This window comes from Balaenoptera acutorostrata, chromosome 9 (assembly GCF_949987535.1).
Source record: "Balaenoptera acutorostrata chromosome 9, mBalAcu1.1, whole genome shotgun sequence".
Taxonomy (NCBI): Eukaryota; Metazoa; Chordata; class Mammalia; order Artiodactyla; family Balaenopteridae; genus Balaenoptera; species Balaenoptera acutorostrata.
In genome coordinates this window covers 42,821,503-42,847,901 of record NC_080072.1, presented here as the reverse complement: position 1 = coordinate 42,847,901, position 26,399 = coordinate 42,821,503, and the positions used below count along the sequence as shown (strand labels likewise).

The following is a 26,399-nucleotide window of genomic DNA, read 5'->3' as shown; positions in this document are numbered from 1 at the left end:
GTAAACTGTATGTCAGTCACCACAGTTGCAAACAGCACCTTTCCTCAGCTTGCTCCTATGGCCACATGTGGGGCCCTGTACAAGCAACCAAAGGAGAAGGAAAAACCCCAGCTTGATTTATGGGTGTGGGTATAGGCTGAAAATGGACCATGGCTGCATTATAGCCATATTCAAGGATAACCTTGAAAGACCGAGGGGAGGGAAAATCTTCCCGATGGGTAGAGCTGTGAACAGTACACCTAGTCATCTACTTTTATGTGGAATGAGAAGTGGTCAAGTATATGCAGGTATGGGAAGTGGCCTGGAAAGAAAAGAATTGGAAAATTGGAGACAAGAAGATAGAGGCATGTAGATGAACATTAAGAGTTTTGTATTACACATTACAGCTCAACAGAAAGCATCCACCATAGAAGGGGAACTGAATAACCAAGTATATATAATAACTAGACCATTAGACATAAGCCAGTCTTTGTCATTGGCCACCCTGGGACCGCCATAATGGGCACATGAACAAAGTAGCCATGGTAGCAGAGACAGGCTATGCATTGGTCCAATAAAATGGACTTTTCATTACTGAAGCGATCTAGCTTCTGCTGCTTCTGAATGTCCAACTTGTCAACAATGAAGACCAATGCTGATATATCTTTATTTCTTGATGAGACCAACTGAGAGCTTAGTAGTAAGTCAACGACAAGTTTAGTGGCTTGTCCTCACAGAGATAGATACCTATTCTGGGTACAGTCTTGTCTTTCATTTTTCTTAAAATATTTATTTATTTATTTGGCTGCACCAGGTCTTAGTTGTGGCATGCAGGCTCTTACAGGGATCAAACCCAGGCCCCCTGCATTGGGAATGCAGAGTCTTAACCACTGGACTACCAGGGACGCCCCAGTCTTGTCTTTCCTGATTTCATTGCCTTCACCAGCACCACAGTCTGGGGACTTAAAGAATGCCTGATCCACAGTATGAATCCCACACAATAAACATCTGAACAGGTGACAGGAGGAGTCCTTCCTTCACTGTGAAGGAGGTACAGGCTTGGACTCATGACCGTGGGGATGCATTAGCCATATCATATACTGCACCATTTAGAAGATCCAAATTCACAGAACACTGGAATAGCCTTCCAAAGGCATAGCTCTGAAGCAACACTCTGAAAGGATGCAGTGCCATCCTTGTAGAGAAAAGCTCAGACTTTTTCCTCCTCCTTCAGCTGGTCCTATGAGAACCGTCTCCCCCTCCAACTCCATATAGCCAACCCTCTCCCCCTCTGACCCCATATGGCCATAGGTATCAGCAGAGGGGAGGGATGATGTTGCAACTGTGGTGGATGACATGGGGATCTGGACTAAACCAGAGACCATAGGTGTCTTGTCCCAAGTAGGAAGAATACAATGAACACCAAACTGTGGAATCAGGAATGGCCTTACTTACATTACTTCCTGTAATCCATTGGGAGATTTTGTGCTTCCTGTACTTGCAATTCTGGGCTCTGCTGGGCTGACAGTTCTGGTCCCCAGAAGGGGTGCACTCTTACCAGGGGACAGAGCAAGTATCTCAATGAAATATATAAGTTGTGGATCCTGCCAGGGCACTTTGGACTCCTTGTGTCCAGAGACCAGCACGTGAAAAGAGGAGTCACCATTTTGGGAGGGGTAATTAATCACGATCATCAGGAGAAGGTGATGCTGCTTTTACACAACAAGGATAGGAAAGTGTGTAGAACTCAGGTGATCTACTTGGTAGCCTCCTGGTACTCCCTTGGTCCACTGTAACTATGGATGGACATGGGCAGCAGCCCTGACTTGAAAAAGGTATGATTACCAATGACTAATACCCATCAGGAATGAAGGTCTAGGTCACACCCTGAGGTAAGCTAACAAGACTTGTCAAGGTGGTCGCTGAGAATGATGGGAATTTAAAACGGACAACAGAGGCGGGAGAGGATGAGTACCAGTTGCAGCCCCAAGACCAGTTGCAGCAATGGGGGCTCTGGTTCATCTCATTAACCTCCTTCTTCTAAGTTTTCTCTCAGGAGGAAAGGCCCACAGGAAGCATGGAGGATCTGTTTCCTAGATCTGCATAGAGAAGCAGACTTGTCCAGAGCATAGGGTGGACTGTGGAAACCATGAAAATGTGCCACTCAAATCTGCTGTGGCAGATTGAGTGTTGGACCCAACCCTTACCCGCTAGATCCACCCCTATTTTTTGCACCAGGCCAAAACATCCCTTGGGCTTCTTCTAGCCAGTGATGGCACAGAAAGTGTACTAACCTAAGCCCATTTCTGTGATACAGGTACTCTTAGCAGGTGGCTTTGGCTTGAGGACTTCCCACTGGCCTGGCTGAAATTTTCTTAGAACTGTGCTGTAGTGTAAGCCTCTTTCTATCTAAATCTTTCCTCCCTCTCTCTTTCACTGGTGTCAGACTTGCATCACAGTCTGAAGGCTCTCCCCACTTCTCTCGCTTTCTTTTCTTTATCCTTCACCAGCATTTCCCCCAGTAAATCTCTTGCATGTCTAGTTCTACCTTGGCATCTGCTTCTCAGAGGACACAAACTAACGTAATGACACTGGGGAAATGAGACCTTATCTAACAAGAAAATGGTAGAGTATGAAGACTGAGAACCTACCATCCTGCACTAGATCTTTAGAAACTGTTGATATAATGTTTACATTGTTATCTGAAAATACCAATCCACAATTTATTGTTTTTGCTACCCTAAAAAAGGCGGAAGTGATAGCAAAAGAAAATGAAAGTAGAGGAATCACTTCCTCTATCTTTAACAGCTCTTTCACTTTTTTTTTCCATTTACGGTTTCTATTATTACTTAAGCTGTAGTCCATTGTCCAGTCTGATATTGTGTACATTTATATCACTTGGTATCTGAGCAAACATATTCCTATTACTAGAAAACCACTAAAAAGTGTGTGCCCTAAAGGCCTAAAAGCATAACCTTAATTCATATAAATGGGAGAATATTGTTACTTCCTAGTCAATCGTTTGAGAAGAGAACCAGACTTAGGAATCTTGTACAGTATTCTGATCTCATCTTTGCTATTAATGTTTGAATACACCTCTTGAATTCCTGAAACCATATCTTACTTTACTAGAAAATAGGGTAAATTATTTGCTCTCTAAGCTAAAGAAAGACATTTGCCCAGATGGGTCTTTTATACAATAACCGTACTTGATGCTGTGTGTGTGTGTGTGTGTGTGTGTGTGTGATATAGGAAAAATAAACTTAAGATTTGGGGTTGGAAGACCTGAACTCAGCACTACAACTTGTAAGAAACCTGTGTAACTCCTATTGCCTTACTGAGTCTTGCTCACCTCAGAGGTTGTTGCAAAGTTCAAGTGGAATAGAGCATGTGAAAAGGCTTTGTAAACTATAAAATGCCATATAGATCTGAGCTTTTATGATGGTGATGATAATTAGGGATCTTCTGTGGCACAGCTTCTGATATATGACAGATGTATGTAGCTTAAGAGAAGCAGGAAGTTGATTTAGCTCCTAGTCTACTAGGGCTACCATAACAAAATATCAATACCGCAGACTGGGTGGCTTAAACAACAGAAATTTATTCTCTCACAGTTCTTGAGACTAGAAGTCCAAAACAAGGTGTGGGCCAAGTTCGTTTCTCCTGAGGCTTCCCCCTTTGGCTTGCAGACAGCTGTCTTCTTGCCATATTTTCACTTAGCCTTTTCTCTGTGCAGACATACTACAGGTGTCTCTTCCTCTTCTTATGAGGATACCAGTCATATTGGATTAGGGTCCCACCCTCATGATCTTATTTAACCTAACTCTTTAAAGGTCCTGTCTCCAAATACAGTCACATTGGGAGTTAGGCCTTCATAATGTAATTGGGGGGGGATATAATTAAGTTCATAACACTAATCATTAAGTATATTCAAGGCCTTTCTAGATCCTACTTAATACTGTCCTGGTCTATCTCAGGATAATGTGGTTCCTGGACCTCCTGCATCAGGAGCAGTCGAGGTGCTTGGGGGAAATGCACATTCCACAGTCTCATCTTGGGTCTACTAACTCAGAATCTTTGGGGTTGGGGTTCAGCAATCTGTGTTTTTACCATGTGGATAAAAGTTATCCAGATGATTTTCGTGTACCAAAGTTTAATAATTACCAATACATTGGAAAGCACTTAGAGAGTTTAGAGTCACACTGCCTGTGTTCAAATCCTGGCTTCAACAATTACTAGCTGAGTGATCTTTGCCAAATGACTTGATTTCTCTGCGTCTTGATTTTCCCACATGTAAAATGGGTATTATTACTACCTTCAGATTGCTCTGAGAATTAGAGAGAGAGAATTAGAGGACTTAATGTGCTATATGTGCTTCATAAGTTTTAAATTTTTATAATTCTTCATTTTATGTTCTGATAAAATAATAGTTCCATGAACACTTTCTTCAGGTTTATGCTCTTTTTTTCTTTCTTAAAATGCCCTCCTCTCTCATCTCTAAATCCTACCCATCTTTTAAGAAGGACTTTAAATCCCACCTACTTCATGTCACCTTTCCTAATCCCCACTGCAATCTGGTTAACTCTTAGTGTATTCCCTTTTGCATTATAGTGATTTATATATGCCTTGTTCCCCACTGGCCTTTGACAAATGATCCCATCCTCAAACACACACACACATACGTAACACACATTCCTTGAGGGTACCTAGAACAGGGCTTAAATGAATAACTATTTGCTGAATGAAATTGAAGGGGATCTATTTTTTCAAGCTGAAGATTTGGCTTAATTCTTTGCAAAATTCACTCTCTTTATGCCCATGATATACTACAAGAAGTAGCTCATAATTTAGGGGCTGGTAGTGTACAGGAAAATTGGAAACAGAATTTTGACAAATGTAAATATTTGTAGGGAATGAAGCTAACATTTTCTGGATTCTCATATGCCAGTGATCAAATAGAAATGGACCCTTTAGTTCTTATTATGAATATGTGGCCAGAGAAACTGCTTGCAATGTAGCTCTGGAAGAGTAAAGAGCTTGAGAATGAGGTTGATGAAGGATGGAGGAATTTTGATTGTTAGAGAAACTTGGAGCCTACAGTTTATTTTGAAACTGTTTTTAGTAAAGATTTAGTCAGGTTCATTCCTATGAAGGTTTGGATATGTCTGGTCTATTTTATAGCACAATAATACCTCATGGTTTCCTGGTTGGCTGGTATTTGTTTAAAGAGAGTGGGCTGCTGGTCCGGACAGCATTTGAGAGGTTATAACGAGAGGAAATCTGATATAAACCTTTTCACCTGTGAAAAGGAGGGGTCGCTGAGGAATAAAATCTGCCATACCCATGAGGTTTCCTGGTTAAAAAACCATAGTTTTGATTTGTTTAAAGTCTTGTCCATATTTGAGTGGATGTTAATCATCCTTCCAAACATGATTACACATCCCCAAAAGACAGTATTAAAATCTTGAATTTATATAAGGTTCTGGTTATTTTTCACAGTTTGCACTTACATTTAATATAGTTACCAAAGCACCAAACCATGCTAGAGAGTTGTCACTGGGAACAGGCCAAGCATAATTCTACTGAAGACTGAAGTTAGGTTAATGGAGCATTGCAGTGAATCTTGGTTATTTAGCAGGAAAAGAACATTAAATACGCTTGCTTTTGTCTGAATTATCTGACCAGATATATTTTTTAAATGCTCTAAATACACAAATTTACATCTTCCTTTTCACTGGATCTAGTGACATGTTTACTATTTCCAGAACTGGTGAAAGTATTGTGATTTTCAATAAAGAATGTTAAATGAGATGATTTAAATGATCTTATCATCTAAGTCTTTTCAAAAAAGGATTTCTTACTTAATTCAAAGGGATACAAGAAAAAAAAAAATCTCCACTTGGATTCAACCTGTTCAAAATGAAATCCATAACCTCTATTCTCAATGATTTCTCTAGTACTTCTTATCCTAGTTAATGGTTTCAAGATAGTCCAGTCACCTAGGCTAGACCTAGGAAACCCTCTTTGCACCCTCACTTTCCCTCTATGGAACTGATCTGAAAGTTCTATAGCTGCTCTCTACTAATTCAATCCTTCCTTTCCAAATTTACTGCCATTGCCTTACATAACTTTATCTTTCATTTGGCCTATTATAAAGGTTTCTTAGATGATTTTCTTGGCTTTGGTCTCACAGTCTACCAAACTATTCTTCATGCAGTACCAGCATTGAGATTTGAAACATACAACTAAAATTCATCATGCCAAAAAAAAAAAAATCAAAAAATCAATCATGCCCTGCTTAAAAACCTTTAACAGTTCCTTATAACTCACTCACTTATAAATTCCAGGCTCCACAGGACGGCCTCTAGACCTTCCCATGATTTGACTTCTACCTACCTATCCAGCTTCATTTCTCCATGCCCGTCTTCCCTCTAACCCAAATCATACCTACCTGGTTACAGATCCAGAAGTGTCCATGCTGTTTCATGCTTCCATGTCTTTGCACATATTGCTCTGTGTGGATGCTCTACCTTCTCCTTGTCTACCTGGGGAACCTCTATTTGTTCTTCGGTACCCAGGCTAGCATCTCTTCATCTGTGAACTCCTCTTCATCCCACCACTATACTTGATAAGAGGTATGTTAGAGCATTTCATACTGTGCTGCACCTGTTTACATATTTTCTCCTCTACCAAACTGAGGGCTATATCTTATTCATATTTGTACTTTTAGTATCTAGGGCAATGCTTGGCACATGCTGAACGATGAATAAATTTTTGCAAACATAAATGTTTTCTTGTCTTCACTGTGTTTTATGTTATTATGGATGAAATTGGTTGTTAAGGTTTTATTTATTTTTTTTTTTTCTGTTTCTCCATGTTATCACTGACAGGCCCTAAATCAACATCTTTTCAGCAGAATGAGATCTAAGATATGTAGGCCCATAAAATTATGATAATAATGTGTAGTCATTCCTTTAAAAATTAATGTTTAAAATTTTTTTTTTGCATTTATAGTACACGATTAGAATAGAGCATAAAATCCCTGTAGCGTTTGCCCTGTGATGAAAGAGAACTGCTAATTTATCTATTTGTGTAGTTAGGAAGACAGAGTCCTAGTTGAATGAAATAGCATTGAAAGCAAGCCTTGAAAACAAGCTGAACTGATGATATAATCTGGGGATCTTCTTTGAAAAACCCAGAATTGATAGATCCTGGAAAGTCCTGAAAGGATGGAGAATGTTAAGAGGATAGGATATAAGAAAAATAAATTAAATTTACATTTACCAAGCATCTAGTCATTGGTAGTCATTTTACATATTAAATTAAGTTAATCCATAACAATGACCCTATGAGGTGGACATTGTTATCCTGATTTTGTAGATGAGGTAGGTAACATGAGGCATTAGGTAACCTCCAAGGTCCTGCAGCTGCAAAGTCGTAACTAGATCTGACTGACGCTAAAGTTTCCTTCCCTCGCTGCGTGCTGCCCTGACTTTCAAAGTTCCCAGAGCTGCCGTGCTGCTGTGTGCAGCTTAGTAACACATACAAAGACACATTATTTGCTCCTATTTGCAGTGATCATATGTAGGTGGCTCACTTACTAGTTAACGGTAATAATTTTATTTCCAATCCCAATGCTCATTTTTGAAAATTTAGTAATGAATAGTCTTGCATTTATTGATGATGTTAGATAATGAATTGGATGAATCTTTTTTAGCTTCTCTTACAAAACAACATGAATACATTTTAAGTAGGTTTAGTGGAGAAAGCATACTTCTAAATTTTTCTTCGGTGTGCCCCACTGCTGCTCCCTTTGGAATCCAGAAACGACTGCTGTCTGGGATAAAAGGCAGTTTGCTCTTGCTGCCTCCTGTACATTGCTTAGCCTGGCAGTTTGTCACTCTCCTGGGCAAGAATCCAGCTTGTGGTAGTGAGGTGGTTTTGTGGCAGAACTCCACAATTAACCACAAGTTCAGTGTCAACGGTAGGCTGCCACCGTCGTGGCTGTGATCCTTCAGATCTGCTGGGATAGCCAGAGCTGAAGAAACTACTGCTTGTCTAAGGAGGGAACAGGAAACTTGGAAAGAGTTTGCATTGCTGTTTATTGTTCAAGATTCAGGCTTTAGGTTTAATAAAAAAAAATCCAGGAAATTTCAGATTAACAGTTATAGATTTAATACTTTTACCAGTTACTTTTGGTAAAAATATAGTGAATTTGTGTCATAGATACAATTGTTGCTCTGAAAACTAGAAATAGAAAAAGAAAAATTCTTACAGTAGTAGAATATATTCTTTCAAAGCAAAAGAAATCTAGGTACCATCACTTGAATAAAAAAAAATTCACCCACATGTCTCTTAAACATTACTTTACATTGGAAATTAAATCAAACATAAATATATGTAACGTTTTCTATAAGTCTAAGAGAAAGTGTTCTTTTACTGATTTTGTGCAAATGGATGTTAAGAAAAATATTTTTCAGTAACAAAATGGAGTCTTTTTTGTATTAAATCATGTATTGAAAGTTTCAGTTAAAATTAATTGACTAATAAAACACAACAACAAAAACCTAAGGACATACAACCAAAAAATCTGATTTAAATTGTTCTGAGAAATAAAAACACACTTCAAAGATTTTTGAGCATTAACTGAGTACTTATGCATGGCATGGAGACTAAGACAGGATTCTTGTGTTTGAGGAGTATATTGAAGACTTTACCATGTAAACAAACATGAACCTTTGTATAACAAATAGTAACAATAAACTCCAGTTCCACATTACGGCCATACCATTTCTCTAGCCTCCTCATTTCTTACACTTTTGTACTTTGCCCCTTCATACCTTACACTCTAGCCATAAAATAGTTGTAATTATCCAAATGCACTATTCCTCCAGATTTTTAAACTTGTTTGCTTCCTTTGCCCAGATTATCTTTTCTCCTACTTTATTTAGGTAAAGTCTCATCCTTCAATACTGAGCTTAGAAATCTCTTTCTCTGATTCCTCAAGAGCATTACTCCTTGCCTGGTACTCCACCCTTGGTCTGGGTTAGGTGTCCCTCCTCTGAGCTCACAGAGTACACTGAGCTTGCTCACATTTAAATCACAGCTCCTGTTACACTGGGCTCTAGTAGTCTTTTTACTTTTCTAGCTTTCACCATGAACCCTTAAGGGCAGGAACCACACCTTTCATCAATGTATCCTTGTCAGCTAGCACAGTCCCCAGCACAATGCCAGGCACTTGATAAACACTGAATGAATGAATGCATTCATTAAGGGAGAGAAGGCAGAAGGGAGTGGTTGCATAGGAGAGTTGAGGAAGTAAAAGAAGTGAGGGATTAAATATAGAGATGAGAGAGAGAAAGTGGACAGAGGGGAAGAGAGAGAGAGGAAGACAGCCATCCAGACACTGGGGAGAGAACTGGAACTGGTGGAGGAGAAACAAATCTTGAAAACAAGCTGAGACAACCACATAGTAGGGAGACTCCAGAGAAGAATGACTCTCTCCTTTAATAGTTCTCAAGCACTGTTCCCAACAGTTTTTATCATGTATTCTCTTGTGCTCTTTAATGGTCTACGTACATAGGCCCTACCTCTCGTATAAAGCTGCAGCTTGAGGAAGCTTCTAAAGAAGTTTATAGTTTTTTAATGTTCTAAATAGCATCTAGCACAGTGCTCTGCATATAGAGGACACTCAATAAATACTTGTTGAGATGATCTAAAGAGTGAGTCAAAGTGAGGTTCAGATTCTGAGATGAGTATTAGCTGGAAGGAAAATAGGTAGTGTTGACACACTTAGGCAACAGAGTTGCCACTGCACATTGAAAACAGAATGATCCTTTCTATACCAGAGAAAAACCAGTCTTTCTTTTTAGTTTCAAATGTAAGTTTGAAAATGTTAATTCTTTCATTCTTTCAAGACCTTTTAAAGTTTTCACCTATCTTAAAGAATGGCTCTAGTTTTGGAATTTGGAATCTCAATGATACTGCTTAATTTACTGGCTATTCATGAAAATTTCTTTGATATTTAAAAATTTTCAGACTGCTTTGTATCTTTATCCCTGAGAAATTAGGGTTGCTTTATTACGGAATTCTGAAAAGTTACATTTTAGAAAGAGAACTCAGTTCTAAGCACTTTACAAAATCCAATTCAAATCCATTTGTTATAGTCTATTTCAGAGGCTTTAAATCCTCCCTCCCTCCCTTCCCCTTCCTCCCTCCCTTCCTTCCTTTTTCTTTTCTTTTTCTTCCTTTTCTTTCTTTTCCTTTTTCTCTTTCTTTTTCTTTCTTTCTTTCTTTTCTTTCTCTCTTTCTTCCTTCCTCTCTCTCTTTCTTCCTTCCTCCCTCCCTCCCTTCCTTCCTTCCTTTCCCTCCCTCCCTCCATTCTTTCCTTCCTTTTTAACATTTTTTCTTTTCTTTCCCTTCCTCCCTCCCTGCCTTCTTCCTTTCCCTCTTTCTCTCCTTCCTTCCTTTCTTTTGGTCCAAGAGTTCCAAAGAGGGGCCTTCAGGTCAGAGTAGGAGGTGTCAGAGACCTGCCAGTAGTCAGGCTCTGGGCTGGGACATCTCCACCTCAATAACAGCAGTCTGCTTTTATTTGCATGACATTTCTTTTGAAAAAATTCGAAAACCATGGTTGAGAGGTGGCAATATAGAATAAGAACAGTAATAAAAAGCTCTTAAATAACTGGTAACATTTATCCCCTGCTTTTCATCTGCTCTTTAGAGGCTGCTCCATGAATTGAGCTGAGGAGTCAGATCCTGAGGAGTCACTTGAACATGGGACAGTGATAAGGACTGGATAGAGTCTTATCCCTCATGCATCCACCTTTACCACCCTTTCCTATTTATATACCATGCTAATAGGGTCACCAATGGGCGTAGGGACTCAGATCCATTTAAAATATTTAATTTTGTAAGGGAATTTCTGGGAATACTGCTCTAGAAATGGATTTTCTTTACATCTGGATTTTAGAGTTTAGGAAAGAATCCTATCTTCTTTTTTCAAAAAGAGACTGAAAGCACAAGGTATAAGGATGGGGAGTTAGACTTATCAGAGGACAGGACAGGTGGGGAGGAGTTGCTGAGACCTAATATGAGGCCCATTTGTTATTTCAGCTTCTTTGAGGATGAAGATTTAAAGAGAGAACAAGAGAATTCACAGAGAGGGTAATTTCCGATCAAGCAATGGTGAGAACCAGAGGTCCCAGGTGAAAAAGTGGGTGTTCTAACAGTTGGGCTGAGCCCAGTAATGGGACATCTCAATTGATGCTTGTAAGGTTAGACAGGTGGGCAGGCAGTGGCGTCTAGAAGGTCCACCAATGGGGTCCTTAGCCAGTAGACTAATGTTGAGGGGCAGAGCTTTTGGCCCTGAGACTGGAAAGACCTAGGCAGGATTTTAGTTCTTCTGTAATTAATTGGAGCATTGGCAGCTTATTGGTGTGGGTACCTAAAATGGAGAACAAAACAAAATTCTCATCCTATAAACTGGGGCACATGGGAAAACTGGGTCTTTGGAGCTTGAGGGCAAGGACCTCATTATCAGAATAGAGAAGTAGACAGGGGGTTGCACTGCACCAGGACTTGGGAGCTGGGTAGTAAGCACTAGGATCCCACGTCAGGGATCATCAAACTGGGAGAGTGATTCTAGTGGAGAGATCATGGGTCAAGACGTGCGGGAAGGCAAAGTCAGGTAAAATGAGGCTGGGGTAGAGAGTGTTGAGAAAAGTCAAAGGTAGGCTGTCACTTTAGGGTTTTTTTTCACAACAGATAATGGTCATACATTCTTGAACCTAAAGACAAGAGCTCAGTAATTCTATTGGTTGTTTAAATCTGGCAAAAGAATAACTAAATAATTTGAACTCTAAGACATGTGGCCTACTACTAATCTCTGACAAAAACTGTAAACAGAGAAGGGAGTTGCTATAAACATAGCTAGCTGATTCTTTTTGTGCATATTTTTAGTTAAGTAAACTGATGGTCTTTGGTCACGTCCTTACATTTTATTTTGCAGTCCTCGCAGGTGCTGGAGTTGGTGTCTAGAGGGATGCACTCCAACTAAAGGTTATTAAAAGAGTTGGGCTTTTAGCCTCATAAAGACCTGGGAAGACAGTTCAGAGAAGGAGAACTGGGAAGTATGAAGAGGGCTTTGCATTTTATTTTCCAGATAATAGTCCTTGGATACAAATCCTTTTATTTTTGTCAGCACTGAGAGTTTGCTTTAGTTTGGTGGTACAAATAATTCAAAGGTTGCTGTTAGCAATCCTTGGATCCCAAAAATACCTGTATGTTTTTGGCATATAGAAATCAGAGCTTTTTAAGACTGGAAGGGATTTTAAGATCATCAAAATTAAATTGCTTCATTTTACAGTTGAGAACACTGAGGCCTGTAAAAGTTATGTGACTTGCTTAATGCAGGACATGAATGGTTGGGCCAGGACTAGAAACGATGAAATGGATTTCTAGTCCACTACTATTTCCATTACCATGCCTATGCTATCTCAGATGACAACCCAAGCTTTTAAAACAACAACAACAACTTTATTTATTTATTTATTAACAACAACTTTAATCTGAATTTGTTCTGATTTTCAAAGCAATTTATTATTTCCTATGAGAATTTATAATGGGCATTTCAGTGATGCTGATACTAGTTTGTCATGCGCTTCTGTACAAGCTCAAAATGTATCCACCAAGCTTCCTATTTTAATCTTTGATTGGTAGTGATGAGGTCTGTTTATTTTAAAATACATTTTAAAATGTATTTGCTGAGTTCTGTTGAAATGAGATTTTTTTTTTTTCAATTGTCGTGGTGGAAAAAAGATCCCTTGGATTTTTATCTTTTAGGGCAAGCATTTGACTAATCAACTTGAAAACTCTATTAAATATTTTTTCCTTTACCCAAGAGGCAGACAAGGAAAGGGAATTCTGGTCTTTTTTCACCTTGGTCAAATTCTTGTGCTAATTTCTCTGTGATTTCTGCTATGCATTGTGAACTATGACCATATACGAAAATGGTCTGTTTTAGGTCATGGCTGTGGGCAAAGATTAATTGGTGAAAAATGGACCTGTTTGTGGGATTTACCACACAGTAAGGTTTCAGATCTCCCTGGAAAAATGTGGAATTAGCTCTTTGAGAAATGAAGTTCTGTCATGAGGTTGAAGGGAGAGTTCTGGTGGAGGGAAACACAGTTCACTCTCTAAGGCAGTTATGATTGGTTAGATTCCAGAGCAGTCCCTTCGGTACAGCAAAGTTCTTCCCGCTTTCAAGTCAGTGTCTCCCACACGTAGCTAGTTTCACCAGTAATTCACAGATAGCATCTTACTTGGCTTCTTTCATGGCCAACTGATCCAAACTGGGCAATGGTCTTGGAGAGAACTCCTAATCCTCCCATTCCCCATCTCTAGAACATGTAGTTACAGTGAAAAAGCCTTCCATGGGGAAAGAACTTTTCGACAGCAGATTTTCTGTGCTCCTTGAGGCGGTTGCAGATGTCAACCAGTGGGTATGTTGGGCAAGGACGCAGGGAGGATGGAATGGTAGTTCCTCCCCTATGAAGATGGTTCTCGAGGAAGACAATAGCGGTAGTATCTACTAGGATGCTCCCAGCGAGCGCTCCACGTGCATGCTCCTCCCTAAAAGCCACTGCAAGGGCCTGCTGCGTGGCCCAAGAATCCACGCTGCTGTTGAGGTCAGACCTAGCCACAGTGATCAAGGTTTCTTCCCCATGACCTTGGTGGTGGCTGGCCCTTCACCAGGTCACAGCTCGGCTCGGACAGTCCAAGGGTCCACCCTAAACTGGGATGAGGGTAGAGGAGGGACCCGCCGCCTCCCCCTCTCAACTCGGTTTCTCTACTAGACACTCCCCTTGGGAGTAAACATCCTCTTTCCGTACGCCCCGGGTGGTGAGCCTGCCTGGGGTCCGTGACTTACCCCAAAGGGAACCTGCGCGCCTGGGGTCCCAGGATGGCGGGCTTGCCCCCTTCCGTCCGAAAAGGACCCCTCCCGTCTCCCCCAGCCCGGGCGGGTCTTCGGGCGGCCGCGGCCGCGCTCTCCCCAGTCTGGGCACGCTTCGTCGGCTGGGGTCCCCAGCTCGCTTCCCGGCGGACGGGCGGCCGGCAGTGCGAACCACGGAGCGGGTGGCGGCGGGACTGGCCGGGGCGCGGGCGCGCGCGGGCGGCTGGCGGCGGGCGGGGCGCGCGCCCGGCCCAGGCGGCCGCGGGGGAGGAGCGCCCGCCAGCCGATCGCGCGCCCAACGGACTAGGCTAAAGCCGTGAGGTAACTGTTGCAGCCCGCGGGAGCTGGGAGGCGACACCGAGGCTCCAGTCCCGAGAAGTGCCCGAGGGAAAAGGAGGGGGTCCTGCCGCAGCGGTCCCAGGCAGAAGCCCCTTCCGCCCCTCTCCTCAGCCAGCATGTCACGGACCCCGCCGCTCCTCCGCCCGCGCGGCGGGGACCCTGGGCCACGGCGGCGGGCGCAGCCCTGACGCGCTGCCGAGCCGGGGGGCTCCTCGAGCGCGGGGGCCAGGCGGGAAGGAGCGCGAGCTGCCGCTGCGGTCCGAGCGGGGCGTGCCGAGCCCCCGCGGCCACCCCGCGTCCCGGCCATGAGGAGGGACGAGCGAGACGCCAAAGCCATGCGGTACCCGCAGCCGCCGGACGGGGCCGGCTCGCCCCTCGAGAGTCTGAGGAACGGCTACGTGAAGGGCTCCGTGAGCCCCCTGCGGCAGGACCCCCCGCGCGGCTTCTTCTTCCACCTCTGCCGCTTCTGCAACGTGGAGCTGTTGCTGCCGCCGCCGCCGGCCTCCCCCCAGCAGCCGCGGCGCGGCTCTCCCTTCTCCCGGGCGCGCCTCTCGCTGGGAGCCCTGGCCGCCTTTGTCCTCGCCCTGCTGCTCGGCTCGGGGCCCGAGCACTGGGCTGTCGGGGCCGCCCGGCTGCGGACCCTGCTGAGCGTCTGCTCGCACAGCCTCAGCCCCCTCTTCAGCATCGCCTGTGCCTTCTTCTTCCTCACCTGCTTCCTGACCCGGACCAAGCGGGACCCCGGGCCGGGCCGGAGCGGCGGCGGCTCCTGGTGGCTGCTGGCGCTGCCCGCCTGCTGTTACCTGGGGGACTTCTTGGTGGGGCAGTGGGGGTCTTGGTCTTGGGGGGACGGAGACGCCGGGGCCCGGGCCCCGCACACGCCCCCGGCGGTGGCCGGCAGGCTGTTCTTGGTGCTGAGCTGCGTGGGCTTGCTGACACTCGCGCAGCCGGGGAGGCTCCGGCACAGCATCCTGGTGCTGCTCTTCTCCGGCTTCGTCTGGTGGGTGTCCTTCGCCAGCCTCGGGGCGCTGCCTCCAGCCCTCCGGCCGCTGCTGTCCTGCCTGGTGGGGGGCGTCGGCTGCCTGCTGGCCCTGGGGCTGGATCACTTCTTCCAAATCAGGGAGGCTCCCCATCATCCTCGGTTGTCCAGTACCGCGGAGGAAAAAGTGCCTGTGATCAGACCCCGGAGGAGGTCCAGCTGCGTGTCGTTCGGAGAAACTTCAGCCAGTTACTATGGCAGTTGCAAAATGTTCAGGAGACCTTCACTGCCTTGCATTTCGAGAGAACAGGTATGTTACCAGAAAGCAAAGTTTGGTAAGGAAGGGAGGGCGGTTTTATCGCTTCAGTTCCCGAGTTGAATTAGCGTGTTTGAAAGCATGTTTACTTCCAGGGTGAAAAAAAGACAAGTTTTATTCTGGAAAGATATTCCTAAAATACAGGAAGCTTTAAAAAAAATGCATAAGTACCATTTATCTTTGAATAGAAATGAAATAGCAGACTGAGCATATTGCACTTTTTAAAGGGTTTGTTAATGTAATGCGTTCTCAGAAGAATGAAGTCAGTTATTTGAAGTATAATAGATTGACTACTCCCACTTTGGCATAGTCTGATGTGTAGCTTTTTGGTGACATTTATCTGTTGCTATTATAATGGTGATGTCTTCCCAAAGATAGCGTACAGCCATTAGAATGAGTGGGGAAAAAAATATATATATATATGAATTTTAATTAGTGTGGTTTCATTATTCTTGATAATTGAGAGGACAAATCTGAGATCTCATAATAAAAAGAGAAAACAGTGATGAGTTTTGGAACAGAGACTTGTTAATTTAGATGAAAAGACTGTTGGGGATAATTATAAGAGATTTCTCCCCCACCCTCCACCCCAAATTTCAGCAGTGTAGGCTAATATAATCTTTTACAGACTAACTCATGGTCCTGTGTGTTTGTTGCATAATTAGGAGAATGTTGTAACAATTTAACCTTTAAACTTAGTAATGTTTGGAAATATGCCGAAAGCATTTGTACAATTTCTTTTCCTGTAGGTTTATATGCTTTTGTGTTTTAAAGGAATGGAAATCATTAGGGAAAGAGTTTCTATTTTTGTATAGCCTAGGGAAATCTCACCTGTTCTACATCACTAAGAAACTCATCAAGTATAGCTACTGTTCACAGAGCATTTACTAAGTGCAAAATACTTACACTGTCTTAAACCCTCACAAGGACTCTGTATGGTAGGTGACATTAACCTCGAGTTAGAGATGAGCAAATTGAGGCTTATAGAGATTACCCAACTTCACACATCTAGTAAGTGGTAGTGCTGGGATTTGAACCTAGATTTTTCAGTTTTCAATGATGTCTTCTAAGCAACTAAAAGGATGAATGTAGAGGTTTTCCTTAAGTAGGAGAGTAGGAGTCTATACTATTGGTTTTCAGACTTTTTGATTAGTGATATGCTTTACACCAGGCACCCAATATATTTGAAACAGAAGTTTCTTATTCTTACTACATCTGATGCTGTTTGCTCTTCAATATAATTTACAAGCTTTTACACTATCCATAGTGCTCAAAGAGACAACACCTTGCTCCCTGAAAAGTGTTTTCAGAGGCTGCTTTGTGGTCTGTAGTTACTTGGCCAAACGCTTGAAAAAAATTGTTCAAAAAATATCATGGCTTTTGTTTTCTCAGTTTACTGCCAGTGATAATAGACAATGCTCAGAATAATGTGTATCAAGAGAAGAATTGTCAGGAGAAGATTCACTGTAGAGCAGAGTCATATCAGCTATTTTCATAGACTGGAATAGCGTTTGACGTTTGACTATTTGCAAATATATTGCGTTTTTTAACACCAGGAAAGTGTTTTAGCACAGTTTCATCACATTTGTAGACAATTTTCCTGAGCTTAGCAGCATTACAGTTTAACGTAACTTAATTGCAATATATTGGCCTAGTGAATTATGGGTGTTATCTTACAAATTGAAAAATCCTGGTCCACTTGATCCTGGTCTGGTGCTCTTTCCATCACAGCAACCTTTTTTCAACCGTTAACTAGTGCGGCATTGTTATGCTAGGTAGCTTTGTTATTTGTATTAGAGGCAAATATTGTGCTTTTAAAATTTGTGCTTTTAAAAAGGGCATATTTTATTAGTGCAGAAAACCCTTATTCACATTCCACTATGAATAAGAACATTTTCTTGGTGGAGGGGGGTCGAAATATATGCTAATAGTTCAAGGGTTTATACATGGTTAATGTTCAGTGTCATAACGTAATACTCTTTCGGCAATACTAGAAACTACTAGATATTTTTAACTTGGCAGAGACTGTAATAAAAATTTTTACTTATGCTTTTTCCTGAAGTTTAACAGTGGATCTGTGGTTTTGTTTGGATGTATGTTATATGAAAGAAATTAAGTGGAAACCAATACTTTCATGAACGTAAAAGATCGAGAGATTTTCTAATTTTCAAAGTGCTAAACTTTGTATGTGATAATTGTAAAGTCACTCTCTTGTTTCAGAAAGTGAAGGGAGACAAACGGTTTTGGGTAGAAGCTGATACAGGGGAAAGTCTCCTGGATTCATAAAGGTTCAAGGGTAAAGTCTTGGCCCTGCCGTCTTATTGGAAAAGTTGGTGAGCCTTTCCGAGTCTGAGTATCCTGTCAAATCAGGGGATCCAGTAGATGAATTCTATACCACCTTCCAATTCTAGAATTCATTTCTTTTAGTTAGTTTACACTTTTTGTAAGGTATAAATAAATGTATGACTAAAACTTCAAAAGTTAATAGATCTCGAAGTTTTACTTAAATGTTTAATGTTGATATTGCTAGCCTATATTTTCCAAGGTGTGATAACTGGGAAGTATGAACAAATATTCTGTATTATTTGAAGAGAAAGAACTTTTTTTTTTTTTTTTAAAAGGATTTTCTTATTTATTTATTTATTTATTTATTTTTGGCTGTGTTGGGTCTTCGGTTCGTGCGAGGGCTTTCTCCAGTTGCGGCAAGCGGGGGCCACTCTTCATCGCGGTGCGGGGACCGCCCTTCATCGCGGTGCGCGGGCCTTTCTCTATCGCGGCCCCTCCCGTCGCGGGGCACAGGCTCCAGACGCGCAGGCTCAGCAATTGTGGCTCACGGGCCCAGCTGCTCCGTGGCATGTGGGATCTTCCCAGACCAGGGCTCGAACCCGTGTCCCCTGCATTAGCAGGCAGATTCTCAACCACTGCGCCACCAGGGAAGCCCCCGAGAAAGAACTTTTAACACGTATATGTGGACTTTCATTTGTGGATTGATAAAATTATTACGCTTTCATTTCCTTAAGAATTTAAACGTTTTTATTAACATCTTTGAAAAACAATTGAAAACTCATATTAATATAAATGTTTTTAATTGTGTGAGAGTAGATTCAAAGTAATTTTTAACATTTGGGATGTTATGTTAGATACTGTATTGAAAAATAGTGGCATATGTTTGTAAAACGTATGATTTTTCATAATTAGGTTTAAAGTTTAGTTACTGCTGACTGTGTTCTACCTTGGTGGGTTAATGGAAAGAAGCACTAAGTTTGTAGTATATTTGTGAAGAATCAGCTGAGACTAATAGGAAGTAAAAAAAATTTTTTTTTACATCTACATAAGATGCTTTGGCCAGAATTTAACAAGCTACATTTCTATGTCATTTTAATTATACATTCTACAATGCAAATTTCGGCTGTCAACCAGATCATTTTGTGTGTGATAGGCTAGGTATATACAGGGTTTTTTATAAAGGTAAATACAAGGTTTTTTAAATAAAGGCATAAGTCTGTGTGTGAGATATTTTTCTATACCTAAAATGCTGAGTGCTTTCTAAATGGTTAGGTAAATATTTAAAAATTCTGTGGCCTTAAAGCCCATAAATATTATTTAAAGTGTTAATTTTGTTTAAAAAAGGATACGCATGTAGTATGAAGCCTTTTTAAAAAGATTTTAAAGTTTAAGTGATTATTTATTCCCCTAAGGAATCTGCAAGGCATAACCCACTATGAATTTTTTAAAGAATACTGTGGAATTTGTGAAATTTAATGAGTGAGTGTTTTATTCTAATTTCATGTTAATATTTTGTAGTGAAACATCAGCCTACGTAATATTTTTATGCTTTATTTTGTAAATATTGTATGTACCCTTGCCATCAGAGTTACCTTTCAAAAACACAGATTTGATCAAATCACTCGCTCTGTTTTAAAAATCTCTTACGGCTTTTCATTGTCCACAAAATAAAGTTCATGCCCTTGACCCTTGCTTGCAAAGTCTTAATAACCTGCTCTTAGCCTTGTTTTGTTGTTGTTGAAAGCCGTTAGGAGTCACGGAACACCTCCCCACATCCATCCACCGCTCTAGCTATTTGAGGACTGCTTATTGTTACTGACGTGTAGACTTTTTTCTTTTGATTTTACCATTCACACTGGTTGAAATCTCCTTTAAGAAACGTATAAGATTAAGAAGCGTTTAGACACTACAGTGATGCTCAGATTAATGTATAAGCTGAGAACAAAACTCCATCCTAGCAGAGTTGGCCGGGTTTAAAAATAAAAGTTGACAAATCGTGTCAAGCAGTGATGTGATGATGTGTGATAGAATATTTTCATTATACCACATGAAATAGTAACATCTCCATAGTTTGTTTTCCCACAGTGAGTGGAAGGTAAATAAGGCCAACCATAAGTAAAACTTTGGTTTTAGTATAGTTTCGTGATGTTTGTTTTCATTGTCCTCTGATTTTTTAATCGTCCTCAGTGGTAGGCGCTTCTCTGATTCTCTTTCCTTCTCCCCTTTCAGTTACCAAGTCAGCCTGTTTCCCTAGCGCATTCTCCTGCCTTCTTATACCCCACCCAAAGCAGGAAGAATCTGTACTTGCTGAAAAAGTTTATTTCAACATAAATATGTTTGTATAGATATAGAAGAAATAGAAGAGATTTGGAGTTTATCTAATTGAAATCTGCTCATTTTATAGAAAGGAAAAAAGTTCAACTCCAGAGAGAGAAGAATATTGTCTCTAGGTTATGCCACGAGGTTTTGGGATACAGGGACTAGAACCTAGGTCTTGACTCCTAGTTCACCTGTACTTTCCGTTAAGAGCATATGCACCTGCAGTCATAGTTTTCCAAGGCTGTTCTTAATTTGCCAGCTATCTCTAATTATGTGATAAACAATGTCCCTGAGTAAAAGTGGTTGAGGGTGGTGGTGGGAGAGAGGGGAGTGAGAGGTAGGAGGTACTCTTGAAATCACATAGTTCATGATGACCTTGAAGATAAACTTGGTACCTGATATCATTATTTCAGGGTGACTTGTCAGGATGCAGCTGGTCTGAAACTCAGGTGCCTTAAGAGGCCAGCCACATAGCCTATTTATGTTATACGTTGGGGGAGGAGGGGAGGTAAGGAAGAATGGAAGTGAACTGTTGCCTACTTTGCCTAAGGGCTTTCAGTTTAAATAAAACAAACTGAACAACCCTGTTAGCCAAGCAAAACTTTAGTAGAGCTGGGTTCTGTCTGTGGGTAGTTCCTGACAGTTTATAACTGTATATAATTGTGTATAAACAATTATAATTATGGTTTATAATAATTATAATTATTTATTTTTATTATATTTATTTGTTTAATTATATATAATATTTTATTGTATTTTTATTATTAAGTTTATTATAATTATAATAGTTTATAATTGTTCACCTTATTATTTACAAACTGATTAATGTTTATTTAAGAGATTGTTAGAAACCTGTTCTTAGAACTTGGGGAAGAGGATTGTTTCCCACTTTTTCTTTTACAACCTAGAACTTTTTCTCCAGTATTGATTGACCTGGAAGGTTATCTTATCTTTATAGATTTTTCCCTCCTCCATCAGATAGAGTACATTGTTTGACTGCTTCCTTACATTTCGTACAACTTGCTTTCAGTATATTTTAAATTTATTTAGTTGGCATTTAAATTTGTTAATGAGAAATGCCATACATAAAAGAATGTACATATGTATATTTTTATATGGTTTAAGGAAGAAAAGAAAACAAAAAAAGAAAAATGTCAGGTACTTACCACTCATTTCCTTTGTATAACCTCTTTTGCATCCCCTTCTCTCTGCCCCAGAGACAACACATCTATCTTGATTTTTTTCTTTTTGCTGTTCATTCCCTTGCTTATCGTTGTAACTCCCCTGAACATATTACTAAATAATCTAAATAATATGTTGTCAGTATTGTCTGCTTATGAACTTTAAGTAAATAGAATCATGCTGTATGAATTCTTCTGTAACTTTTTATTTTTCTTGACGTTTGAGATTCATTCATGTTGATGTGGATAGATGTGGTTCACTTTTTTCACTGCTGTATAGTGTTTCATTGTATGAACATAATAAAATTTATCCATTCCACTGTTCATGGACCTGTGGGTGGTTTTCAGTTGTTTGCTATTAAGCACAATGCTGCTATGAAATTTTTTGTAAATGTCTCCTAGGGGCATGCACACATCTAGAAGTAGAATTGCTGAGCTGCAAGGTATGCTCATATTCAACTTTACTATGTATGATAGGCAGAATAATGGTACCGTAAAGATGTCCATGTTCTAATTTCTGGAATTTGTGGGTATGTTATCCTGCCTGGCAAAAGAGACTTTGCAGGTGGGATTAAGTTAAGGACCTTGAGATGGGGAGATTATCCAGGTATCCAGGATTATCTAAGTAGACCCAGTGTCACAGGGTCTTTAAAACGTGGAAGAGGGAGACAGAAGAGATCAGAGAAGGAGAAGTGACAATGGAAGTAGGGTTAGAGTAATATAATGTGAGAAACACTCACTCAGTCCACCTTTGGCTTTCACAATGGGAGAAGGCCAGGAGCCAATGAAAGCAGGCAGCCTCTAGAAGCTGGAAAAGACAAGGAAATGCATTTTTCCTTATAGTCCTCGAAAGTAACAAAGCCCTTCCAATACCTTGATTTTAGCTCAGTGAGACCTTTGTCAGACTTCTGACCCACAGAACTGTAAGATGTTAAATACGTGTTGTTTTATGTGACTGAGTTTGTGGTAATTTGTTACAGGAATGTATTAGTTTGCATTAACTGCTGTAACAGTTGACATGGGTTGCTGTGACAAAGTACTACAAATTGGGTGGCTTAAACAGCAGAAATTTATTGTCTCACAGTTCTGGAGTCTACAAGTCTGGATCAGACTGTCCCCAGGGTTGGTTCCTTCTGAGCACTCTGAGGCGGAATCTGTTCCATGCCTGTCTCCTAGCTTCTGGTGGTTTACTGGCAACCTTTGGCATTTTTTGGCTTTTAGATGTGTCACCCCATCTCTGCCTTCATCTTCACATGGCACTCTCTCCATGTCTCTTCATATAGTCTTCTCTCTGTGCCTGTCTTTGTGTCTCAATTTACCCTTTTTATAAATACCCCAGGCATATTGGACTAGTGCCCACCCTAATCACCTCATTTTAATCTAATTACCTCTGTAAAGACCTAATTTCCAATGAAGTCACATTCTAAGGTACTGAGGGTTAGGACTTCAGTATATCTTTTTTTTAGGGACACACTTTAACCCATACAAGTAGCAGTAGAAAACTGAGACACTCTGGGAAGTTGAGTTGTTTTTCAGAATGGTTGCACAATTTATATTCTGCTAGCAGTGAATAAGAATGCCCTTGAACCAATGATTCCTATTTAAGAACTTTAATTTTTGTTACTCCCATGAGTGTGAAATGTATTTCTTTGTGATTTTAATTTGCATTTTTCTAATTACTAATAAGGCTGAATAGTGTTTATGTTTATGGATTGCATTTCTTATTCAGGGATTACCTGTTCATGTCTTTTGCCCTTTTAAAAATTCAGTGGTTTGGGGACTTCTCTGGCAGTCCAGTGGTTAATACTTCCAATGCAGGGGGTGCAGGGTCCATCCCTGGTCAGGGAACTAAGATCCCACATACCTCATGGCCAAAAAACCAAAGACATAAAACAGAAGCAATATTGTAACAAATTCAATAAAGACTTTAAAAATGGTCCACATCAAAAAAAATAAATTAAAAATTCAGTGGTTTGTTTTTTATTGGTTCGTGAGTTCTTTATATATTTTGGACATTAATCCTTTATTGGTTATTTGGGTTGCAAATATCTTCTTCCAGTTTTCATGGTGTCTTTTGATAACTGAGATTCTTAATTTTAATATTATCAAATTTACCAATCTTTTCCTTTAATGGTGTGAGACTCTCCGTGTCTTGTTTATAAAACTCTTCCCTATTGGAAGTTATAAAATAAACTCTTATATTATCTTTTCAGAGTTTTAAAGTTTTGCCTTTCAAATGGTTTTTATCCACCTAGAGTTGATTTCCATGTAGAATGTGATACAGAGATCGAATCTCATTTTTTACCCGTATGTATATCCAGTTATGTCAGCACAATTCACTGAAAAGTTTATTCTCAGTGCTGCCTCTGTCAAATGTGAAATTTCAGGGTGTGTGTGAGCCTGTATCTGGCTTCTCTGTCATGCTTCACTAAGTTTATGTGCCCTGTGTTAATGCTACACTGTTGTAATTATAATAGCTTTATAATGAGACAATATACAGTAAGTCCCCTCATCTTACTGTTTTTCTTCAAGAGTTTGTCAGTTATTTTTGGAGCTTTGCTTTTCAATATAAATTTTAGAATAAGTTTGTCAAATTCTACAGAAATTCATATTGGGATTTTGATTGCCATTGCCTTAAATCTTTTGAATAGTTTAGAGGAGAATTTGATTTTGATTGAAAATTTTAAGTTGCATTTTTCTACAAATTTATTTAGTATAACTTTTCAAATTTATTTTCTTTGTAATATCTTTTTTTTTTTTTAACATCTTTATTGAAGTATAATTGCCTTACAATAGTGTGTTAGCTTCTGCTTTATAACAAAGTGAATCAGTTATACATATACAATATGTTCCCATTTCTCTTCCCTCTAGCATCTCCCTCCCACCCTCCCCATCCCACCCCTCCAGGTGGTCACAAAGCACCGAGCTGATCTCCCTGTGCTATGCGGCTGCTTCCCACTAGTTATCTATTTTACATTTGGTAGTGTATATATGTCCATGACACTCTCTTACCCTGTCACATCTCACCCCACCCCCTCCCCATATCCTCAAGTCCATTCTCTAGTAGGTCTGTGTCTTTATTCCCGTCTTGCCACTAGGTTCTTCATGGCCTTTTTTTTTTTCCCCTTAGATTCCGTATATATGTGTTAGCATACTGTATTTGTTTTTCTCTTTCTGACTTACTTCACTCTGTATGACAGACTCTAATTCCATCCACCTCATTACAAATACCTCCATTTCATTTCTTTTGATGGCTGAGTAATATTCCATTGTATATATGTGCCACATCTTCTTTATCCATTCATCTGTCGATGGACATTTAGGTTGCTTCCATGTCCTGGCTATTGTAAATAGAGCTGCACTGAACATTTTGGTACATGACTCTTTTTGACCTATGGTTTTCTCAGGGTATATGCCCAGTAGTGGGATTGCTGGGTCGTATGGTAGTTCTATTTGTAGTTTTTTAAGGAACCTCCATACTGTTCTCCATAGTGGCTGTATCAATTTACATTCCCACCAACAGTGCAAGAGGGTTCCCTTTCCTCCACACCCTCTCCAGCATTTATTGTTTCTAGATTTTTTGATGATGGCCATTCTGACCGGTGTGAGATGATATCTCATTGTAGTTTTGATTTGCATTTCTCTAATGATCAGTGATGTTGAGCATTCTTTCATGTGTCTGTAGGCCATCTGTATATCTTCTTTGGAGAAATGTCTATTTAGATCTTCTGCCCATTTTTGGATTGGGTTGTTCGTTTTTTTGTTATTGAGCTGCATGAGCTGCTTGTAAATCTTGGAGATTAATCCTTTGTCAGTTGCTTCATTTGCAAATATTTTCTCCCATTCTGAGGGTTGTCTTTTGGTCTTGTTTATGGTTTCCTTTGCTGTGCAAAAGCTTTTCAGTTTCATTAGGTCCCATTTGTTTATTTGTGTTCTTATTTCCATTTCTCTGGGAGCTGGGTCAAAAAGAATCTTGCTGTGATGTATGTCATAGAGTGTTCTGCCTATGCTTTCCTCTAAGAGTTTGATAGTGTCTGCCCTTACACTTAGGTCTTTAATCCATTTTGAGATTATTTTTGTGCATGGTGTCAGGGAGTGTTCTAATTTCATACTTTTACATGTTCCTGTCCAATTTTCCCAGCACCACTTATTGAAGAGGCTGTCTTTTCTCCACTGTATATGCTTGCCTCCTTTATCAAAGATAAGTTGACCATATGTGTGTGGGTTTATCTCTGGGCTTTCTATCCTGTTCCATTGATCTATATTTCTGTTTTTGTGCCAGTACCAAACTGTCTTGATTACTGAAGCTTTGTAATATAGTCTGAAGTCAGGGAGCCTGATTCCCCCAGCTCCATTTTTCGTTCTCAAGATTGCTTTGGCTATTCGGGGTCTTTTGTGTTTCCATACAAATTGTGAAATTTTTTGTTCTAGTTCTGTGAAAAATGCCAGTGGTAGTTTGATAGGGATTGCATTGAATCTGTAGATTGCTTTGGGTAGTAGAGTCATTTTCACAATGTTGATACTTCCAATCCAGGAACACGGTATATCTCTCCATCTATTTGTATCGTCTTTAATTTCTTTCATCAGTGTCTTATAATTTTCTGCATACAGGTCTTTTGTCTCCTTAGGTAGGTTTATTCCTAGATATTTTATTCTTTTTGTTGCAATGGTAAATGGGAGTGTTTTCTTAATTTCACTTTCAGATTTTTCGTCATTAGTGTATAGAAATGCAAGAGATTTCTGTGCATTAATTTTGTATCCTGCTACTTTACCAAATTCATTGATTAGCTCTAGCAGTTTTCTGGTGGCAGTTTTAGGATTCTCTATGTATAGTATCATGTCATCGGCAAACAGTGACAGTTTTACTTCTTCTTTTCCAATTTGTATTCCTTTTATTTCTTTGTCTTCTCTGATTGCCGTGGCTAGGACTTCCAGAACTATGTTGAATAATAGTGGTGAGAGTGGACATCCTTGTCTCGTTCCTGATCTTAGAGGAAATGCTTTCAGTTTTTCACCATTGAGAATGATGTTTGCTGTGGGTTTGTCATATAT

General features: G+C 40.4%; 1 protein-coding gene across 1 annotated transcript in view; it reads left to right on the top strand.

Moving 5' to 3' along the window:
- The first annotated feature begins 14,447 nt into the window (after positions 1–14,447).
- The window catches only part of PDE3B (phosphodiesterase 3B), a 185,900-nt gene continuing 173,948 nt past the window's right edge, over positions 14,448–26,399 (top strand). Inside the window, exon 1 of the mRNA XM_007175153.2 lies at positions 14,448–15,555. Within this exon, the coding sequence (XP_007175215.2) occupies positions 14,575–15,555 (981 nt within the window). The 5' untranslated portion in view covers positions 14,448–14,574. The remainder of the gene's footprint in view (positions 15,556–26,399) is intronic.